This window comes from Schistocerca nitens, chromosome 7 (genome assembly GCF_023898315.1).
Source record: "Schistocerca nitens isolate TAMUIC-IGC-003100 chromosome 7, iqSchNite1.1, whole genome shotgun sequence".
Lineage (NCBI taxonomy): Eukaryota > Metazoa > Arthropoda > Insecta > Orthoptera > Acrididae > Schistocerca > Schistocerca nitens.
Window position 1 is genome coordinate 400,246,819 of NC_064620.1, and position 22,739 is coordinate 400,269,557.

The window sequence follows — 22,739 nt, forward strand, 5'->3', positions numbered from 1 at the left end:
CAGCCGTGTGGCGGCGCTCGGTTTGCAATCACTGATAGTGGCGACACACGGGTCCGACGTATACTAACGGACAGCGGCCGGTTTAAAGGCTACCACCTAGCAAGTGTGGTGTCTGGCGGTGACACCACATATACCTTTTCTGTAAGATATTTAATATGTAATTTTTAATAAATTTAATTATCATATACCTTAGAACGATGCAATTGTGGAATACAGTTTCAGAAACATCTTGCCACATCCAATATGTATTTTCAGTAAGATTCTTGTGTTGATGAAAACATTCTTTTGTTGCCATTTCGTATCTGACCGTTCAATTCCTTGAACAATTTTTGAAATTTTATTTCTGGTGGATGATAATTGTTTCATGATTATTTTTGCCATACAATCATACTTCCCGCATGAAACACTATTAATCCGGTACTTGTTTGGCATGGAATTCTAAAGCTAATGATGTGTGCGGTGTTCTGTATCTCATCTAATTTTCTACATATTTCGACTAATTTAACACTGAAGTTAGTTATTTAATCAATTGTAAGTTATTACTAGGGATTAACATCCTTTTTTGTTATTAACATGTAGTGACAACAACGAAATTAAATACTGTTTGTTAGTATTAGTCAACCAGTTAGAAATATTATGTAACAGGTTCTAATTTCTCAGCCAAAGTAATATATTCACTGACAGAGAATAGCTTCTTACAATTACTCTCTTACTGGAGCCAATGCTTATACTTCCTTCCTGGCTGTTCAAATATCTTGGTCATAAAAACGAGGACAGGCCATGAATAATGTGAATATTTGGAGAGATGTAGTAGACAGTAAATCTGTAGCCCAGTTCCATCAGATGCCCGAAGATCTTTCAGTTTCAAACTACTTGCCCTGTAGATTCATGCTAAATACAGAAGCCCACTGCCATCATTTCATGCTTCGTTACAGCTTTAGTACGTTGTTTTGTGAATACTTTTTTCTCTGAGTCTCCAGGCGATTATTCGTAAAAAACACTTTAGACAAAAATATTTGGATATATAACGAGGTTGAAACGTTCTAATGGTGTAACATTTTTTGTTATCATCAACGAGGCCTGGAAGACGAGTAATAATATTGTGCAGCCTTTTTCCCAAGATAATAACTACCTTTGACCTTATCTTCATCGTTTTCTTCTGCTTCCTGCTCTGATGATGTGTTGTGACCACTGTTAATAACAGCATCCTCCTCATCTCCACCATCGGAATCTGCTGCCCCCTCATCATGTTCAACCAACGCTTGTACTATGTCCCCTTCTGGCCTATAACAGTCCATGTATAACAATATTTACTGTTAGTTGTGTGATCAAACACCATATCACATGCAAAAAAAGCACAAAAATGCAATGAAATAGCTACCTTGATTCTCTCTTCTTATGGGACTACAATGGTGTGTTGGGGTTTCACATACCCCATCATTCTCGAACTTGTTTCAACAGCATCTCACGAAACCTTGTTCTCAACTAACGTTACAAAAATTCTCTTGTACCGCTGTATTGACATTCCGTAGCAGCTATATCGAACTACAAAGCATTATGATATGGAGTCTGGTAACTTCAAATGGCTCTGAGCACTATGGGACTCAACTTAGAACTACTTAAACCTGGCTGACCTAAGGACATCACACACATCCATGCCCGAGGCAGGATTCGAACCTGCGACCGTAGCGGTCGTGCGGTTCCAGACTGTAGCGCCTTTAACCGCTCGTCCACTCCAGCCGGCTGTCTGGTAACTAACTACAGAAAATCATCAGAAGGGGTGTACCATATCACTATACACCACTGCCGGGCTAATATCTTTCGTTTTTGTTCTAAAATTTATGGATAAACGAAAATATCCAAAAGTGGATGGCAACTTTGTGTTTCGCTACAGGACATCGCGTGCGTGCTGGGGAATTCTTCAGTGATTTCCCGTGACAGCTACATCAACAGACTAGCCAGCACTTTAATGGGCCAGTCCCTGATCACAGCCAGCGGAGAACTGTGGAAGGCGCACCGCAAGATCGTCGCACCAGCCTTCAGCTCCAACGTCCTGCAGGTATGCTCCAACCATCACATGCATCCGTTCGTTTAACTTTACCAACTGAACGAATTTTTTCTAGAGACATTTTGTTTCCTCGAACCTCGTATATCTGAATACAGTTATAGAGTTGGTACGGGTGGCTGGTGGAAGTGATGAAGACAGCTCTCCTCACTCGCGGAGTACAAGCAGAGCTCACAATTTGCAGACTACTATCCTGAGTAAAGCGGGGCCTTTGGTTTGGAGCCGAATAGAGGGGTCTCAACCAACGGCTCCATCGATTTTGCAACGGTCTTGACTGCAGATTTCTGAAACTGCGTTATGGGATGGACACTTGTAGGACTACACTTGATACGTTGTTGGTGCTCTACACACATGTAGCAGAGTACCTGTAGAGCGCACGTGGTGTTTTTATAACAATAAACTGTCGGACTATTCATAACAAAGCTCTCGAAGTTATTGCCCTCCGGGGCAGTTGTCACGCTCAAATTAATTTCGGAACCGAGTTGTGGTTGAAACCCGAAGGAGAAAGGTTCAAATAGTTAATGAAGCACGGAGTGAATATCGAAAAGATACATCAGACCCGGCGGGAGGGAGAACGTTCATTGCAAAGCAAAACAATTCTGACTATCGAAGTTGAAATTGAGTCAGACTGTGAAGTTATATGGACGTTTGTAACATTCTACGCGAAGATAATTGTCGGATGTTTTTACCAGCCACCAGATTCCGCCTTGAGAGTTTCAGAATCATCAAAGGAAACTATACGCTCAGCAGCACGAAAATACCGATATCATGCTATAATAATTTGAGGCGACTTTAACCTACCGAGCATAGACTGAAAAGTCTATGGACTCAGTGCTGGTGGTACGGACCGGTAGTGTTGTGCTTAAGTAGTTTTAATATGTTTTTCGAAAACTGTCTTGAGCAGCTAGATCCAAAGTCCACACTCAGTGAAAATATTTTACACTCTGGTTCAAAACAGAGCTCGCGAATGACTATAGGCAAAAGTTAGTAGAAATTCTTGTGCCTGTAAAAAGATCGATTCGTGAAGCATACACTTGCAAGGATTTGTTCAAAACGCTTTTCCAGAGATGCCGCAGAATGTTCCCCCTCAAACACGTTAGAGCCTGTACAAATGCACGTGATGGGGCTCCAGCAAATTTCAGTCACGTTCTTTGAGGTGCACGGGTAATATGTGAAATCATATATAGATTGTTACGACAGGGCCAGTTACACACTCAGCACGTTACCTTGGCATTGCGTGGATTACTAAGATTATTATCTATGACACTACCGACAATATTCGATCTGTACAGCAGACAGTCTTAATGGACTGATGCACCATCAATGTTCCACAGAAGCCCTCGAAACAATTCGACACCATTCTGGGGAGTTCGAGAACGTGTAAACCGATTAAATTCATAGGTTTGTAGATCTAAGAGGAGGAAGATCTGAATGTTGATTGTGCTTTTCTGATCCAAAAATTGTAAGACATTCATTAATAATTGGAAAACGATGGAAGATAAGACTTTTTTATTCGTTGTGTCCAACCAAGGAATGAGATTGAATTCCCAGTAACTACTCATTCGTTCACGGTGTTCCTTTCTACAATTGTTGCTTCATCGTGAACTATATGTCGAGAAAGCGTAGACTTCTTCGTAAACGCCTTTTAGCAAGATAAGATATCGTCACTTCCCAGAGGACCTCATGACTTTTCGTTACGACTCCTCGAAATGACGTTCGGTTTAAACTTTCGCATTCCAGTGTGGTGTTTGGTTCTTTGTATTTTTTCAAGAGTACACAGTTTCTTGGCTGTGACAACGTATCAGTTTCCTTATAGCCCATTTTTGATATTGTGACATCTAGTAAGAGAGATTTACTGCCCTCCTCCCAACCTCACAGCACTCTTAGTTAAAAATAGTAAAAGTTCACAATACTAGGAGAGTATTTAAAATCTTTACTTAAATTCTATTGCACGGAAATGGCACACTTTGCCACCACTAGCCGACAAGTACCTGCTCTGGGGGAAAAGCAGTCAAGTTATAGAGCACTAGAGGAATGATACTCGAAACCGACTGCTGTATTGCAATACGACGTCATTTATTCGAAACATTCTACCAGTTTCGATGCCAAAAAGCGTCATCTTCAGCCCCCAAGTGTAATCTGTCATCAGCTTACGAATCACACTGACAAAGACCAACGGAGTCTTGAAATGGAACAGTACACCTTATTAAGCCAGTTACGCCAGCATGTGCAGTTGAGTGCATCAGGCTGAAATCATCTGGATTTCGTATCTTTGCAGCAGTAACAAGTCCACCAACAGTCAGACGACAATTCAGTTACCATTATTCAAGTACTTCACGTCCGGCTGCTGTCCCACAATCGTCGATGAATTACCAGAGAAGCTGTATAGCTATACAGTGTCCACACAGACAGCACTTGCCGGGATATCATGGAGTAAAGGCCTTTTGCTGGACAACTATAGAGGCAAGACTTGCTGTCGCACAGAAAACGTGTCTGCATCCGAGTACCTACCCCCATGAACCATGGACCTTGCCGTTGGTGGGAAGGCTTGCGTGCCTCAGCGATACAGATGGCCGTACCGTAGGTGCAACCACAACGGAGGGGTATCTGTTGAGAGGCCAGACAAACATGTGGTTCCTGAAGAGGGGCAGCAGCCTTTTCAGTAGTTGCAGGGGCAACAGTCTGGATGATTGACTGATCTGGCCTTGCAACACTAACCAAAACGGCCTTGCTGTGCTGGTACTGCGAGCGGCTGAAAGCAAGGGGAAACTACAGCCGTAATTTTTCCCGAGGGCATGCAGCTTTACTGTATGGTTAAATGATGATGGCGTACTATTGGGTAAAATATTCCGGAGGTAAAATAGTCCCCCATTCGGATCTCAGGGCGGAGACTACTCAAGAGGACGTCGTTATCAGAAGAAAGAAAACTGGCGTTCTACGGATCGGAGCGTGGAATGTCAGATCCCTTAATCTGGCAGACAGGTTAGAAAATTTAAAAAGGGAAATCTATAGGTTGAAGTTAGATATAGTGGGAATTAGTGAAGCTCGGTGGCAGGAGGAACAAGACTTTTGGTCAGGTGAATACAGGGTTATAAATACAAAATCAAATAGGGGTAATGCAGAAGTAGGTTTAATAATGAATAAAAAAATAGGAGTGCGGGTAAGCTACTACCAACAGCATAGTGAACGCATTATTGTGGCCAAGAAAGACACGAAGCCCATGCCTACTACAGTAGTACAAGGTTATATGCCAACTAGCTCTGCAGTTGATGAAGAAATTGGAATGTATGATAAGATAAAAGAAATTATTCAGGTAGTTAAGGGAGACGAAAACTTAATAGTCATGGGTGACTGCAATTCGAGAGTAGGAAAAGGGAGAGAAGGAAACATAGTGGGTGAATATGGATTGGGGGAGAGAAATGAAAGAGGAAGCCGTCTGGTAGAATTTTGCACAGAGCATAACTTAATCATAGCTAACACTTGGTTCAACAATCATAAAAGAAATTTTGTATACATGGAAGAATCCTTCACATACTAGAAGGTATCAGATTATGCAATGGTAAGACAGAGATTTAGGAACCAGGTTTTAAATTGTAAGACATTTCCAAGGGCAGATGTGGACTCTGACCACAATCTATTGGTTATGAACTGTAGATTAAAACTGAAGAAACTGCAAAAACGTGCTAATTTAAGGAGATGGGACCTTGATAAACTGACTAAACCAGAGGTTGTAAAGAGTTTCAGGGAGAGCATAAGGGAACAATTGACAGGAATGGGGGAAAGAAATACAGTAGAAGAAGAATGGGTAGCTCTGAGGGATGAAGTAGTGAAGGCAGCAGACGATCAAGTAAGTAAAAAGACGAGGGCTGGTAGAAATCCGTGGGTAACAGAAGAAATATTGAATTTAATTGATGAAAGGGGAAAATACAAAAACGCAGTAAATGAAGCAGGCAAAAAGGAATACAAACGTCTGAAAAATGAGATCGACAGGAAGTGCAAAATGACTAAGCAGGGATGGCTAGAGGACAAATGTAAGGATGTACAGGCTTATCTCACTAGGGGTAAGATAGATACTGCCTTCAGGTAAATTGAAGAGACCTTTGGAGAGAAGACAACCACTTTTATGAATATCAAGAGCTCAGATGGAAACCCAGTTCTAAGCAAAGAAGGGAAGGCAGAAAGGTGGAAGGAGTATATAGAGGATTTATACAAGGGCGATGTACTTGAGGACAATATTATGGAAATGGAAGAGGATGTAGATGAAGACGAAATGGGAGATAATATACTGCGTGAAGAGTTTGACAGAGCACTGAAAGACCTAAGTCGAAATAAGGCCCCGGGAGTAGACAACATTCCATTAGATCTACTGACGGCCTTGGGAGAGCCAGTCCTGACAAAACTCTACCATCCTGTGAGGAAGATGTATGAGACAGGTAAAATGCCCTCAGACTTCAAGAAGAATATAATAGTTCCAATCCCAAAGAAAGCAGGTGTTGACAGATGTGAAAATTACCGAACTATCAGTTTATTAAGTAACAGCTGCAAAATACTAACGCGAATTCTTTACAGACGATGGAAAAACTGGTAGAGGCGGACCTCGGGGAGGATCAGTTTGGATTCCGTAAAAATGTTGAAACACGTGAGCCAATACTAACCTTACGACTTATCTTAGAAGAAAGATTAAGAAAAGGCAAACCTACGTTTCTAGCATTTTTAGACTTAGAGAAAGCTTTTGACAATGTTAACTGGAATACTCTCTTTCAAATTCTGAAGGTGGCAGGGGTAAAATACAGGGAGCGAAAGGCTATTTACAATTTGTACAGAAACCAGATGGCAGTTATAAGAGTCGAGGGACATGAAAGGGAAGCAGTGGTTGGGAAGGGAGTGAGACAGGGTTGTAGCCTATCCGCAATGTTATTCAATCTGTATATTGAGCAAGCAGTAAAGGAAACAAAAGAAAAATACGGAGTAGGTATTAAAATCCATGGAGAAGAAATAAAAACTTTGAGGTTCGCCGATGACATTGTAATTCTGTCATAGACAGCAAAGGACTTGGAAGAGCAGTTGAACGGAATGGACAGTGTCTTGAAAGGAGGATATAAGATGAACATCAACAAAAGCAAAACGAGGATAATGGAACGTAGTCGAATTAAGTCGGGTGAGGCTGAGGGAATTAGATTAGGAAATGAGACACTTAAAGTAGTAAAGGTGTTTTGTTATTTGGGGAGTAAAATAACTGATGATGGTCGAAGTAGAGAGGATATAAAATGTAGATTGGCAATGGCAAGGAAAGCGTTTCTGAAGAAGAGAAATTTTTTAACATCGAGTATAGATATAAGTGTCAGGAAGTCCTTTCTAAAAGTATTTGTATGGAGTGTAGCCATGTATGGAAGTGAAACATGGACGATAAATAGATTGGACAAGAAGAGAATAGAAGCTTTCGAAATGTGGTGCTACAGAAGAATGCTGAAGATTAGATGGGTAGATCACATAACTAATGAGGAGGTATTGAATAGAATTGGGGAGAAGAGTTTGTGGCACAACTTGACAAGAAGAAGGGACCGGTTGGTAGGACATGTGCTGAGGCATCAAGGGATCACAATTTTAGTACTGGAGGGCAGCGTGGAGGGTAAAAATCGTAGAGGGTGACCAAGAGATGAATACACTAAGCAGATTCAGAAGTATGTAGGTTGCAGTAGGTACTGGGAGATGAAGAAGCTTGCACAGGATAGAGTAGCACGGAGAGCTGCATCAAACCAGTCTCAGGACTGAAGACAACAACAACAACAACATCCGAGTACAGAGAACAGAAAGAGAGCTGACCTCTGAGTAGCCAGTTTCTACAGACCTGTCGTCTGTATGAGGTGAGTCTGGTAAGAGGTGCCATCATTGCGATCGGCACTTTCGTAGGTACGCGGTATTTTGTTCAGTCCACTGAGGAGCCAGCTATATCGTTTTAATACTTCGCAGCCAGCTAGTTGGCTTTTAGTATGCTCTTTGGCAATCTCACTAGTCTTCGAGCCTGTTTTTGCGTTTTGTTCCTGTAATTTACAAATACTTACAGTCACTGTCCGTATTCGTGTTTTATCTGCATAATTTAGCATTTACCGTGTCCACTCACCTGTGCGAAGGCTATCGTTCACCATTAAAAACATCTTGTCCAAGATTTGAATGTTCATTTATTCATATAAGTGGGTAAATTAGTGTGATTCACTTTATGCAGGATCGGCCAGTAATTTGGCTCGTGGGCCATGCCCCGACACGAGTGCCAAAGCGCTCAACATCGCTTCTCATTTCCCCAAACGGCACGCCACGCAGCCTGAGAGCGATACTGCTTGGCTTTATGCTTCACAATTTGTAACTACAAAGATGACAAACGAAACAAATTTTCAGTATTATTTAACTAGTTTTGGAGCGCTCTAACCACAATATAATTGTTATCTGGTACAAACTATTAGTATATGGGCAGATGCAGACAATTTCACAGAGTTCCTAGCTCAAATTGCCACGTAATCGTATCTTCGTTAGTTTCACAATTGAAAAAGGTGCTTCACATGCATAAAATAAACTAAACTCCGCCCAAACAGGCCATGAAAGCCCAACGGTGCCGACCGACCGCCGTGTCGTCCTCACCCCATTGGCGTCACTCGATGCGGATATGGAAAGGGGTGTGGTCAGTATGCTACTCTCCCGGCCGTAGAAAGTATGCAACAACTGTCGCTAATGCGAATTGAGTATTGTAATCCGGATCTTTTGTCATTCCCACTCATTTAAAAAAAATTGCGACAATAGGTCGCTAGACTACCTCTTTTTGTGCAATCATTCACTAGAACTGTGAATGCCTTTCACTCCACGAAGGTTAAACAGCTCTCACAGCTCGATTCTGCCGAACTCAGAGAGTTGTGCCGACCGAAAAATGGCGCACTGCAGTGCTCTGTGGTACGTCACACTTTCCTGTGCACTTCCGAGAGGGACGGAGCAAAGCCGTGTCACGGGCCCGGCCATGGACCCCACGCGGCCTGCGCATGCTGCAGGTGTGAAGTTTGGCGTGCCCTGCTTTACGACCGTTGTAATGACCACTTGTTTCCGATATAGATTAGATGATCCTTCCTCCCATAAATTAGTCCATGTACATGATGTGGTACCCACACTGACATGTTTGACTGGAACCCTGTTAAATTCCATTCAGTAAGACATTTCTGTTGCGCGCAGTTATTATTTCCAACAATTAACTTGCATGATCATATGACGTGCTTTCTTTATCTGTAGCTCGCCAGAGCTCAGTTTTAATCATAACAGATCATGTTACTTTATTACAGTGCAATCAGTTTCGGTGACTCAACACACTATCCTCAGGCTTTCTTTCTGTCGGTGTTGTCGCCTCTTGTTCTTACCCGGGCGTAGTTGGTGACGCCTTCAGAGACACATCTTTAGGTGAAGTTGATGGCTGATGCTAAATTCATTAGCTCTATCTTGTTAGTAATATATCCTAAAGACTGTCCCATTATCCGGGAAGGTATATCAAGTATTTGTTGGGACATGGAAAAAAACTTGATGTTTATTACTAAGTAATGCGACAGTCGTGCAGATTTATAAGTAACAAGATCAAGTTAATGAAGATAGCATCAGCCATCAACTACAACAAAAGATGTCGCTATGAAGGCGTCACTGCCAACTATGCCCGAGTGAGAATAAGAGTTGACAACTCCGTCCGACAGAGAGGCTGAAGATGGTTTGTTGAGTCACAGAAACTGGTTTCCATACGATAAAATCACATCAAAACAACGGCTGCAAGAATTTCATTTTATTACTTAAGTGAACAGCCGAAGTGCCGCAGACCATCGGTCAAAAGGATCGACATACGAAAACTTTCAGAATGAGATTTTTACTCTGCAGCGGGATGTCCGCTGATATGAAACTTCCTGGCCGATTAACGCTGTCTGCCGGACCGAGACTCGAACTCGGGACTTTTGCCTTTCGCGGGCAAGTGCTCTGCCAACTGAGCTAAACGGTTCAAATGGCTCTGAGCACTATGGGACGTAACATCTGAGGTTATCAGTCCCCTAGAACTTAGAACTACTTAAACCTAACTAGCGTAAGGACATCACACACATTCATGCCCGAGGCAGGATTCGAACCTGCGACCGTAGCGGTTGCGCGGTTCCAAACTGAAGCGCCTAGAACCGCTCAGCCACACCGGCCGGCAACTGAGCTACCCAAGCACGACTCACGCCCCGCCCCCACAGCTTTAATTCAGCCAGTACCTCGTCTCCTACCTTCCAAACTTTACAGAAGCTCTCCCGCGAACCTTGCAGAACTAGAACTCCTGAAAAATGGATATTGCGGAGACATGGCTTAGCCACAGCCTTGGGGATGTTTCCAGAACGAGATTTTCACTCTGCAGCGGGGTGTGCGCTTTCTTGCAGGAATGCTAGTTATGCAAGGTTCGCAGGAGAGCTTCTGTAAAGTTTGGAAGGTAGGAGACGAGGTACTGGCTGAATTAAAGCTGTGGGGGCGGGGCGTGAGTCGTGCTTGGGTAGCTCAGTTGGTAGAGCACTTGCCCGCGAAAGGCAAAGGTCCCGAGTTCGAGTCTCGGTCCGGCACACAATTTTAATCTGCCAGGAAGTTATACGAAAACTTGATCATCATCGGCTTCATCATAACAGAATAACCGGCACCTCAACCTAAGCCGAAAAAGGATTAAAGAAATCAATTAAAACTGTAGAGCTTGTAGTAGAGAAAATGGACCTTACTGTGCCTTTAATGGCCCTGTAACGTACCAGTGATCAATGGACGTGCGGAAGGTGAGTGGAATGGTAAGACGCGCTTGTGCAGGACATGGTGCCCGAGCTGTCGCGTCAGGCTGAGCAGCTGTCGGCGACGCTGGCCGACCTGGCGGACGGCTCGACGCTGGACGTGTTCCCGTACGTGGCGGTGGCCGTGCTGGAGGCGGTGTGCCGCACCACGATGGGGGCGGCGCCGGCGCCGGCGGGCGAGCGCCGCTACGTGCAGCTGCTGGCGCGCAGCGTCGCCATCGTCGAGGAGAAGTTCTGCAAGCCCTGGCTGTGGGCCTGCGGCTGGCTCTACCGCCGGACCGCGCTCTACCGCGACGAGGCGCGCACACTCGCCGAGCTCAACGCCTTCTCGCAGGAGGTCATCGCCCAGCGCGCCTGCCGCCGGCAGGAGGCTGCGGGCGGGGACAGTCGAGACAAGCAGGTGCCTAGCACAACGTGACCCCTGTTAACATTGGTAATTACACCTAGCCGACAAAAGTCATGGGATACCTCCTAACATCGTGTCGTTCCTCCATACGCCCGGCACATCACAGCAAAGCCGTCAATAATTGCCGGTGCAAGATTCTGTGAATGAACTGATCTCTCGACTACGTCCCAAAAATGCTCTAAGGGTGATCACATCATTCACTCGAATTGTCCAAACAGTTGTTAAAACCAATCTTGAACAATTGTGCCCTGGTAACATTTTCGGGAACATGAAATCCGTGAAAGGCTGTTACTTGCCTCCAAGTAGCCGAACATATCCATTTCCAGTCAGTCATCGGTTGAATGATATCTTGCGAACCATGGATGAAGGGTATCAGACGGATGTCATATTTCTTGACTTCCGGAAAGCGTTTGACTCGGTGCCCCACTGCAGACTCCTAACTAAGGTACGAGCATATGGAATTGGTTCCGAAAGATGTGAGTGGCTCGAAGACTTCTTAAGTAATAGAACCCAGTACGTTGTCCTCGATGGTGAGTGTTCATCGGAGGTGAGCGTATCATCTGGAGTGCCCCAGGGAAGTGTTGTAGGTCCGCTGTTGTTTTCTATCTACATAAATGATCTTTTGGAGAGGGTGGATAGCAATTTGAGGCTGCCTGCTGATGATGCTGTCGTGTACGGGAAGGTGTCGTCGTTGAGTGACTGTAGGAGGATTCAAGATGACTTGGTGTAAAGAATGGCAGCTAACTCTAAATATAGATAAATGTAAATTAATGCAGATGAATAGGAAAAAGAATCCCGTAATGTTTGAATACTCCATTAGTAGTGTAGCGCTTGACACAGTCACGTCGATTAAATATTTGGGCGTAACATTGCAGAGCGATATGAAGTGGGACATGCATGTAATGGCAGTTGTGGGAAAGGCGGATAGTCGCCTTCGTTTCATTGGTAGAATTTTGGGAAGATGTGGTTCATCTGTAAAGGAGACCGCTTATAAAACACTAGTACGACATATTCTTGAGTACTGCTCGAGCGTTTGGGATCTCTATCAGGTCGGATTGATGGAGGACATAGAAGCAATTCAGAGGCGGGCTGCTAGATTTGTTACTGGTAGGTTTGATCATCACGCGAGTGTTTCGGAAATGCTTCAGGAATTCGGCTGGGAGTCTCTGGAGGAAAGGAGGCGTTCTTTTCGTGAATCGCTACTGAGGAAATTTAGAGAACCAGCATTTGAGGCTGACTGCAGTACAATTTTACTGCCGCCAACTTATATTTCGCGGAAAGACCACACAGATAAGATAAGAGAGATTAGGGCTCGTACAGGGGCATATAGGCAGTCATTTTTCCCTCGTTCTGTTTGGGAGTGGAACAGGGAGAGAAGATGCTAGTTGTGGTACGAGGTACCCTCCGCCACGCATCGTATGGTGTATTGCGGAATATGTATGTAGATGTAGATGTAGAATAATTGCGAAATTGTTGCCGGTCAGGATTCTGTGCATGAATTGATCTCCCGATTACGTCCCATAAATGCTCGATGGGTGATCACATCATTCACCCGAATTGTCCAAACAGTTGTTCAAACCAGTCGCGAACAATTGTGCCCTGGTAACATGTTCGGGAACATGAAATCCATTAAAGGCTGCTACTTGTCTACAAGTAGCCGAACATATCGATTTCCAGTCAGTGATCGGTTCAATTGGACCAGAAGATCCAGTCTATTTCTTCTAAATAAATCCCACACAAATATGGAGACACCACCAGATTGCACAATGGGGTCTGCGCCACACTCGAACTCCACCATCACCTTCTACCTACTGAAGTTGAGCCTCATCTGACCAGGCTTTGGATTTTCAGACATATACACTCCTGGAAATTGAAATAAGAACACCGTGAATTCATTGTCCCAGGAAGGGGAAACTTTATTGACACATTCCTGGGGTCAGATGCATCACATGATCACACTGACAGAACCACAGGCACATAGACACAGGCAACAGAGCATGCACAATGTCGGCACTAGTACAGTGTATATCCACCTTTCGCAGCAATGCAGGCTGCTATTCTCCCATGGAGACGATCGTAGAGATGCTGGATGTAGTCCTGTGGAACGGCTTGCCATGCCATTTACACGTGGCGCCTCAGTTGGACCAGCGTTCGTGCTGGACGTGCAGACCGCGTTAGACGACGCTTCATCCAGTCCCAAACATGCTCAATGGGGGACAGATCTGGAGATCTTGCTGGCCAGGGTAGTTGACTTACACCTTCTAGAGCACGTTGGGTGGCACGGGATACATGCGGACGTGCATTGTCCTGTTGGAATAGCAAGTTCCCTTACCGGTCTAGGAATGGTAGAACGATGGGTTCGATGACGGTTTGGATGTACCGTGCACTATTCAGTGTCCCCTCGACGATCACCAGTGGTGTACGGCCAGTGTAGGAGATCGCTCCCCACACCATGATGCCGGGTGTTGGCCCTGTGTGCCTCGGTCGTATGCAGTCCTGATTGTGGCGCTCACATACACGGCGCCAAACACGCATACGACCATCATTGGCACCAAGGCAGAAGCGACTCTCATCGCTGAAGACGACACGTCTCCATTCGTCCCTCCATTCACGCCTGTCGCGACACCACTGGAGGCGGGCTGCACGATGTTGGGGCGTGAGCGGAAGACGGCCTAACGGTGTGCGGGACCGTAGCCCAGCTTCATGGAGACGGTTGCGAATAGTCCTCGCCGATACCCCAGGAGCAACAGTGTCCCTAATTTGCTGGGAAGTGGTGGTGCGGTCCCCTACGGCACTGCGTAGGATCCTACGGTCTTGGCGTGCATCCGTGCGTCGCTGCGGTCCGGTCCCAGGTCGACGGGCACGTGCACATTCCGCCGACCACTGGCGACAACATCGATGTACTGTGGAGACCTCACGCCCCACGTGTTGAGCAATTCGGCGGTACGTCCACCCGGCCTCCCGCATGCCCACTATACGCCCTCGCTCAAAGTCCGTCAACTGCACATACGGTTCACGTCCACGCTGTCGCGGCACGCTACCAGTGTTAAAGACTGCGATGGAGCTCCGTATGCCACGGCAAACTGGCTGACACTGACGGCGGCGGTGCACAAATGCTGCGCAGCTAGCGCCATTCGACGGCCAACACCGCGGTTCCTGGTGTGTCCGCTGTGCCGTGCGTGTGATCATTGCTTGTACAGCCCTCTCGCAGTGTCCGGTGCAAGTATGGTGGGTCTGACACACCGGTGTCAAGGTGTTCTTTTTTCCATTTCCAGGAGTGTATGATCGAACCGATATGGTAAAGAGTCTAGCGTTTATTAAAGGCACTCACCTTGGTCGTCGGTTGCCATAGTCCTTTAACGCCAAATTTCAACGTCCTAATCCAATCGGCTTCGTTCGACATACGATCCCATTCAATTCTGCGGTTATTGCATGCTGAAGTGCTTGCCTGTTCGCTGAGACAACTCTACGCAAACGCTGCTGCTCTTGGTCGTTAAGTGTAGGCTGACGGCCACTTCGTTGTCCGTGATGAGAGGTAATGCCTGAAACTTGGGATTCTTGGCACACTCTTGACACTTTAGATCTCGGAATTCTGAATCCCCTAACAATTTCTGAAATGCAACGTCCCAAGTTCTCGCTCCAACTACCATTCCGCATTCGAAGTCTGTTAGTTCCTGCCGTGCGGCCAAAACCATGTTAGAAAGCTTTTCACACAAAACAAATCATCACAATCAAATGACAACTCCACCAATGCGCCGCCCTGTTACACCCTGTGTATGTGATATTACCGCTATCTGTATATGTGCTTGTCCCTATCCCATGACTTTTGCCACATCGCCGGCCGATGTGGCCGAGCGGTTCTAGGCGCTTCAGTCTGGAACCGCGCGACCGTTACGGTCGCAGGTTCGAATCCTGCCTCGGGCATGGATGTGTGTGATGTCCTTAGGTTACTTAGGTTTAAGTAGTTCTATGTTCTGGGGGACTGATCACCTCAGATGTTAAGTCCCATAGTGCTCAGAGCCATTTGAACCTTTTTTTTTGCCACATCAAAGCATATGCATGTATTTGATACAGCCTACTCCATAACGTCAGTAACAGCAATGGCAGCAGCCGATATTGATACACTGCTGCATAAATGCCTCCACACAACTCCGCGGACTGAGAACATCCAACGTATCGGTAATGCATACCATCTAATTGCCTTTCACCTACCAGTCATTACGTCGTCGTGTTGGTCTTCTCCTGTCTGCATAATTTTCGACAATATTGATACAGGGATAACATTTACTATTTTAATAAAAAGATAATAGTCGGCAGGTGCTGGCTTAAGTGGTCACTGCAACAAATATCTACTAATACCACTATTGCTGGCCCCTGTTTTGATCACAAGCGTGCTAGATTATTCCTACACGTCTCTTAAAGGCATGAAGATGGAATAATCAAATGCTGAAACTGGTTGCCCAATAAAATAAGGTTGAAAATTGACATGCTCTATCGAGTCCCGCAACCATCGCCTAAAAGATGGACATACAGAGACTGGAGACTGCTTGAGGTGGACAGAGGAGAATATGGATAGGATGAGGGGAGGAGGAAATGAGGAGAGGGGGGGAGGAGCGGGAGAGGTCTGAGGCAGGTGGAAGATATAGGTAGGTAGTGGGAAGGTGGAAAATCAAGAGGGGGAGATGGAGATCGAAAGACAGGGAGGGAGGAGAATATGGTCAGAGAGAAGGAGGTGGAAGGTATGGTCAGAATGAGGCAGTGGACGGAAAGGATAAAGAGAGGGGAGGAGGAGATGAGTAGAAAGAGAAAGTGAGGAGGAGGAGATAGACGGAGGTGAGAGGGTGAGGTGGACAGAGAGATAGAGGAAGAAATTGACACGGAGAGGAAGGAGGAGGTGTGCTCAATACATATATCAAATGCATAAATGGGAAAAACTACAGGGAAAAGGAACAGTTCTAGCACTGGTCTGCCCTTACTGTAACCGAAACTGTGTGGATAAACTTATGACTTATAGTATATTTTCCAGAGTTAGCCTGAAGGGTAGCCCACGTAGATCGGTGTGCGGCCCGACCGGCAGCAGAAGACATTCCTGGCAGTTAAAGGCCGCAGTTCACAGCCTAATCCTACCAGCTGCCAACAATAAATCCGACGCGGTTCGTGAGTTCACTAGCAACATCGGCAAACAACAGGAATATGAATCAGAGAAGACAGAAAGCATAAGACCTCCCTCTAAAAAACGTAGTAGAACGTAGATCGAAAATAAAGAAGTACATAGAATTACCCCAATAACAACTCTCACAGCTTCGTCGGCAGACCCGTATTAATGACCATACTGATAATGTCGCACAGCATAGTTATCTGGCGTACGTTTACAAAGGCAGTACTAAGTGAAATACTAATTAGGGTGACTGAACTATTCGATTTTATTTCAAGTAACTTACGACATTGTCAAAACTGTTGGAGGTTGTGGCTGTTACAGCTCTTAAATCCCACGCATGACCCCTATTTCTGAATTTTTCTGATCAATGTTTTTCATATTAGGAAATTATTTCTGTGATTGACAGTTTCAATTATGCTAAATCTATGTACAATTAATTCATTAATTTATTAAGATATTTTATTTTTCCGAAATGGTGAAGTAGGGTAAATGTATCAATTTGAGGTAAGGGACCATAATCCGGAAACGACCGAGTCGAAGGCTATCAGCGAAAATCAACTCAAGTTCCGTTTTGGCCTCACACGGCGCTCAAACTAATGGCCCCTACTTTTGAAACCTGGTCATGACGTACATAATTCCCACTGAATACTACCCAATTTATTTCCCCTGTTGATGGACTGCTAACAGCGCACTTCACTTTATGTTAGAGAGACTGAAAATCCTAAGCCATTGGTACAGTAATGCACAAGCTTCACAAGCTGCTAACTTCACAATAGTTGTTCAAAATTGCGTCCTCCAGGCTCAATACCGGCATGGCATCGCCGCACAGAGTTCTGTCGTATCCATTCTAATATTCCCGGTGTCCTCTGCACAATGTCACAGGCAGCGAGATTTCTTGTCAGGTGATCCTCTTTAGTGTCGGTAGGCGTCTCGTACGTAAGACAGTTCACGTGGCACCACAAGAAGAAATCATTTGTGGCGAGATCAGGTGAACGTGCTGGGCACGAAACAGTACCTCCTCCGCCTATCTATTTTTCAGGGAACGTCTGATCCAGGTGTTCAAGACCCATCACTGCAAAGTGAGATGAGGCTTCATATTATTAGACACATATCCTTTGACGAATAATGTAAGGCATATGATCCAGGAAAGTGGATAGTATATCTCTAATACAAACTGTGTACCCTTGTGAATTTTAGCGGAGAGACGAAGAAGCGGGCCTAGTAATCAATCATTTATTAAGCCTGCCCTTATTTTGTGACCGGTAATCTGTGCTTATGCCTCTTCACAACTGTATCGTAGGTACTCTCATCGGTCGAACATGACAGTGGTGCCTATCTACCACTGCCGCAGGTGAAACAGGCTTTATCCATGAAAAGTACTTTCGCAAGAAAGTGAGGATCGATTGTAAGGCGGTGCCGGAACCATTGACTAAACGCGACACCGGGTGCGAAGTCAGCAAAACTCAAAGCAAGCAGTTTCTTTGATTGGTAGGGATATAGCTGCATTTCCCGTAATTCTCGCTACATAGCACTCTGTGGAATAATCCATTTCAGGTGCAGCTGATCGAGTGCTGATTTCAAGCGCCTTATCCACTGAACCAAGCACTGCACCTTTGTGTGGAGTCCGTGTAGCTCGTCGTCCTCCTCGGTCGTTGTACTGTATTAACAACTGCACTTAATCGCTGGAACAGTCTTGGAAATATGGTGTGAGCAGGATGTATTATACGCGGATATTTTGTCCTGTACAACCATTCCGGTTTCGTGCTGCTAGATTTACTTGCCCATATACGAAAATCACGTCTGCCAAGTTCCGCCGCTAGATACAGCTGCATTTGGTTACAGCTGATCAACGTTAGCAGGCCTACTTCAACTTGTAGACATGTACGCCAGTCTCGCACATTACAGATATTGCACACCACGATTGCTCCTGTCAGTTCACAGTACGCCATCTGCAGTAGATTAGCTGAGTTATTATCCCAACCTGTACACCAATGTGTTAATAGGGATTGCCTACCCTACAGTCTTAACAACAACAGTACTGGTACATTTATTGCATTGTCAGATGAGCTATCAGGAAGATTTTCGCTATAACTTTCGATTCACTCGTTTCGAGACCAGTGTTCCTCACCTCAGACTGATACATATACAATTTTCAATCATCCCTGAAAGTCCTAATTTAATCACGCAATCACTCTGTATATTTTGTTTATTGTTATTAAACTCGTACGTAAACGTGGTACGGTAAAAGTGGGGATGCTGATGTGTGTAAGCGCACGCGCGCGTGTGTGTATGTGTGTGAGTGACAGAGAGAGAGAGAGAGAGAGAGAGAAAGAGAGAGAGACAGAGAGAGAGAGATAGAGAGGGGGGGTGGTGAGAAGAGCAGCGGAAGGGAGACGTAACAATCTACTGTGATTTAAAGAGGAGCGAAACTCTGTTTCGAATGGTTTTGAATTGAAGTCCACATGTCACTGTCGTAACTGAACGCTTACAGTGATTGGAAGTTCTAGTTTTCAGGTACATCGCAAGATTATATTTGAGAAAGTTTTTAGGATTATCAAAACGGCTGCGTGTCCACTTCCATACTTTTCTTGTTGTTTCTCTTTCCAACAGCTGTTGTCTTCATCTGCTCTAAAGACAAAAACTCATCAACTGGTTCCTTAATTACATCGGTAAATTTTACAAATTCTTGATGTGTTCATTGCACATAATTTTTTAAGTACTGCAATTGATTTTCAAACTAACTTTCAAATCTTCTTTCATCAATTTCTCCATTTGATGGTGAAACATTGTTAGATGCACATAGAGATTTCCAGACGAGGAAATAATGTATTGAAATACTACGGTGTATGAACTAATTGTGTTTTGATTACTTCTCGATACAATATTAATATTGTCGTGGTTAAGTGTAAATTACAATGTGCTCTAATTCCAAAATTGTCATCTGCGAGAACGTTAATATTTTGAAAATCTAACAGGACGCAAAGCTATTAATTGACACTCCGAATTCAGAGGTAAAGAGACCTTGACAATTTATTACTTGGTGGATACGACACTACACAACACTGTGAACCTAGAGTGTTGGAACCATACTGACGATCTAAGTACGAAGAGGGACATTTATGCACAATTCTCGCAGCATCTAAATCTTCAACCAGTTCTAGGGCCACTGAATATCTTGATAGGTCGTTACGAATGTTCGTATTCAGCGATTACATTTTATATTGTCTCCAATTATCAGAGGATCTTGCCCACCCGGTTGGTCGTGCGGTCTAACGCACGGCTTTCCGGGCGGGAAGGAGCGCCTGGTCCCCGGCACGAATACGCCCGGCGGATTTGTGTCGAGGTCCGGTGAACCGGTTTTCCATCTGCTCGGCAAATGCGGGCTGGTTCCCCTTATTCCGCCTCAGTTACACTATGTCGGCGATTGCTGCGCAAACAAGTTCTCCACGCACGCGTACACCACCATTACTCTACCACGCAAACATAGGAGTTACACTCGTCTGGTGTGAGACGTTCCCTGGGGGGCCCACCGGGGGCCGAACCGCACAATAACCCTGTGTTCGATGTGGGGCGACGGAGGGGTGAAGTGGACTGCGGTAGTTGTCGTGGGGTTGTGGACCACTGCGGCTGCGGCGGGGACGGAGCCTCTCCGTCGTTTCTAGATCCCCAGTTAACATACATACATATATACATCAGAGAATCTTAGTCCATTTACGTGTAGTTGTTGGAGTAGAAATATTCCCTACAAGCCAGTAGTTACAAAATCACCTTCCAGAGCTCCAGTGAAGGGAAGAACCAGTTGTCGAGTGTACTTAGAACAACTAGAATGAAAAACTGAATGGACAGGAAAGTAAATCAACAGCAGTAAAAGCAGTGAAGTGCTTTATGTAAACAAATCGTGTTTTCAAAACCAAACCCCCAATACGTCAGAAAACATGTCACCGACCCAACCATACGGTAAGTATGGACTCAGTGTCAATGATAGCCACTTCTACCCACTTTCGAGATCAAATCAGCCCAGGTTCTTAGACAGCCACCTTGGAAATTATGGTGAGTTAGTGGCGGTTGTGTGGAGTGAGAATTGTGCAGAGCCCGCATCTCGTGGTCGTGCGGTAGCGTTCTCGCTTCCCACGCCCGGGTTCCCGGGTTCGATTCCCGGCGGGGTCAGGGATTTTCTCTGCCTCGTGATGGCTGGGTGTTGTGTGCTGTCCTTAGGTTAGTTAGGTTTAAGTAGTTCTAAGTTCTAGGGGACTTATGACCACAGCAGTTGAGTCCCATAGTGCTCAGAGCCATTTGAACCAATTGTGCAGAGATGGCATGTGTTGATATTTCTGCAGAGCCCAAGACACTTCAGGTAGTTTTTTGCTTTCATATTCCTTCGCCAAGTCACAATCAATCGTCACCTTTCCAATCTATCCACCACCTCTGGCTAAGCTACAGATCACTATGTCAGCACAATAAGGTTCTCTGCCTTCGTATTCGTTCAGATGGTGGCTTATACCAACAAGAGCCCAGACTCCGCAAAAATGGCTATCGGAAGAAGTGTGTTCCACATCCCACTTACGGTATTTCGAAGGATTTCTTCCTCCGTGTTTGACGAGTGGCTGCTGAGGACAGTTAATGTCTTACCTCCACCTCTGATTTATTATGCCCTTCTCAGATTGTATTGTATTGTATTGTATGTTAACCGGGGACCTAGAAACGATGGAGAGGTTCCGCCCTCGCCGAAGCCGCAGTGGGCTACAACCCCACGACGACTACCGCAGTCCACGTCACCCCTCTGCCGCCCCACACCGAACCCAGGGTTATTGTGCGGTTCGGCCCCCAGTGGCCCCCCAGGGAACGTCTCACACCAGACGAGTGTAACCCCTATGTTTGCGTGGTAGAGTAATGGTGGTGTACGCTTACGTGGAGAACTTGTTTGCGCAGCAATCGCCGACATAGTGTCACTGAGGCGGAATAAAGGGAACCAGCCCGCATTCGCCGAGGCATAAGGAAAACCGCCTAAAAACCATCCACAGACTGGCCAGTTCACCGGACCTCGACACAAATCCGCCGGTCGGATTCGTGCCTGGGAACAGGCGCTCCTCCCCGCCCGGGTCCCTTCTCAGATACTTTTGTCCTAAAACAGAACCGCACCAATGAGGTGTTGACCGTTGGCAGGTGGTGCTGGACTACCTGCTGGCGGCCACGGAGTCTGGCGGCCGCCTCAGCGAGACTGAGCTGCAGGACGAGGTGAACACGCTGCTGTCGGCGGGCTACGAGACCACGGCCACCACCATCTGCTTCGCGCTGCTGCTGCTCGGGATGTACCCGCGCGTGCAGGACAACTTGGTCGCAGAGCTGGACGCCGTCTTCGGAGACGACCCGCAGCGAACCCCCACAGCGGCTGACCTGCGGCGCCTGCATTATCTCGACGCTGTCATTAAAGTGAGCTACTTGCACCGCTACCTAACTGTACCCACTGTAACTGTCTCCACTGTGGCATTTGCATAAAGCAAATCTCCCCATCTTCTCTTCTATTTAATGTTTGCTGTTTAGTAGCTCACACAATTTTGTAGTTTCTGTGAGCAGCGGGCAGTGTCGTACGCACGAACACTTTTCGAATTTTCGCCACTATCCAGTCCTATAATAGAAGTGAGATATATTTTCTTATTCCATTTTGGCATCATAGAAATCACTTTATGTGCGGTGCAGTGTAATACTGAAATCACAAAAATTACTCCAGGAAAGGTAATGTCTTTCCTAATGTGAAAATGTGTTTCAATATACAACATGGCCATATATATTGATACTTGTCGATGCTGTATCTAATAGTTTTGTGTTACTTTCTTATTCTACTGCATACCACTAATTAGCAAGTGAAGTCAAATTTATAAGAAGTAGTTTCAAAAATCTGTTACAAATCAATCAAATTTTTTTAAATAGAAGCTAGTGGCTACTAACACAAAATACTGTTCTCAAGACAGGGAAAATTGTTAAGATATTAGAGCATCTCATTTCATTTCCCTTTAATACGTGATCAGTGGAAGACCTTCTTCTGTTTCAAGGCACAAAATGATGTATGACGGATGAAGTAAGTTTTAACCGTCCACACGTTACGTGACTAGCTTTAAAAGTATGTAGAATTTTTCTCTGTCAGACTCTCTAACTAAAGAAATAGCAACATCCTCCAAATAGCTATAATATATTATGAAGTTTTTGTGGTCTTCAGTACAGAGACTGGTTTGGTGCAGCTCTTAATTGTACTTTATTCTGTGCGATCCTATTCATCTCAGAATAACTGTTGTAACC

General features: G+C 45.2%; 1 protein-coding gene across 1 annotated transcript in view; it reads left to right on the top strand.

Moving 5' to 3' along the window:
* The window catches only part of LOC126195659 (cytochrome P450 4g15-like), a gene marked incomplete at its 3' end in the record, with an annotated part of 55,388 nt that overhangs the window by 12,523 nt on the left and 20,126 nt on the right, over positions 1 to 22,739 (top strand). The window contains exons 2-3 of the mRNA XM_049934284.1: positions 1,895 to 2,059; positions 21,609 to 21,875. Of these exons, the coding sequence (XP_049790241.1) occupies positions 1,895 to 2,059; positions 21,609 to 21,875 (432 nt within the window). The remainder of the gene's footprint in view (positions 1 to 1,894; positions 2,060 to 21,608; positions 21,876 to 22,739) is intronic.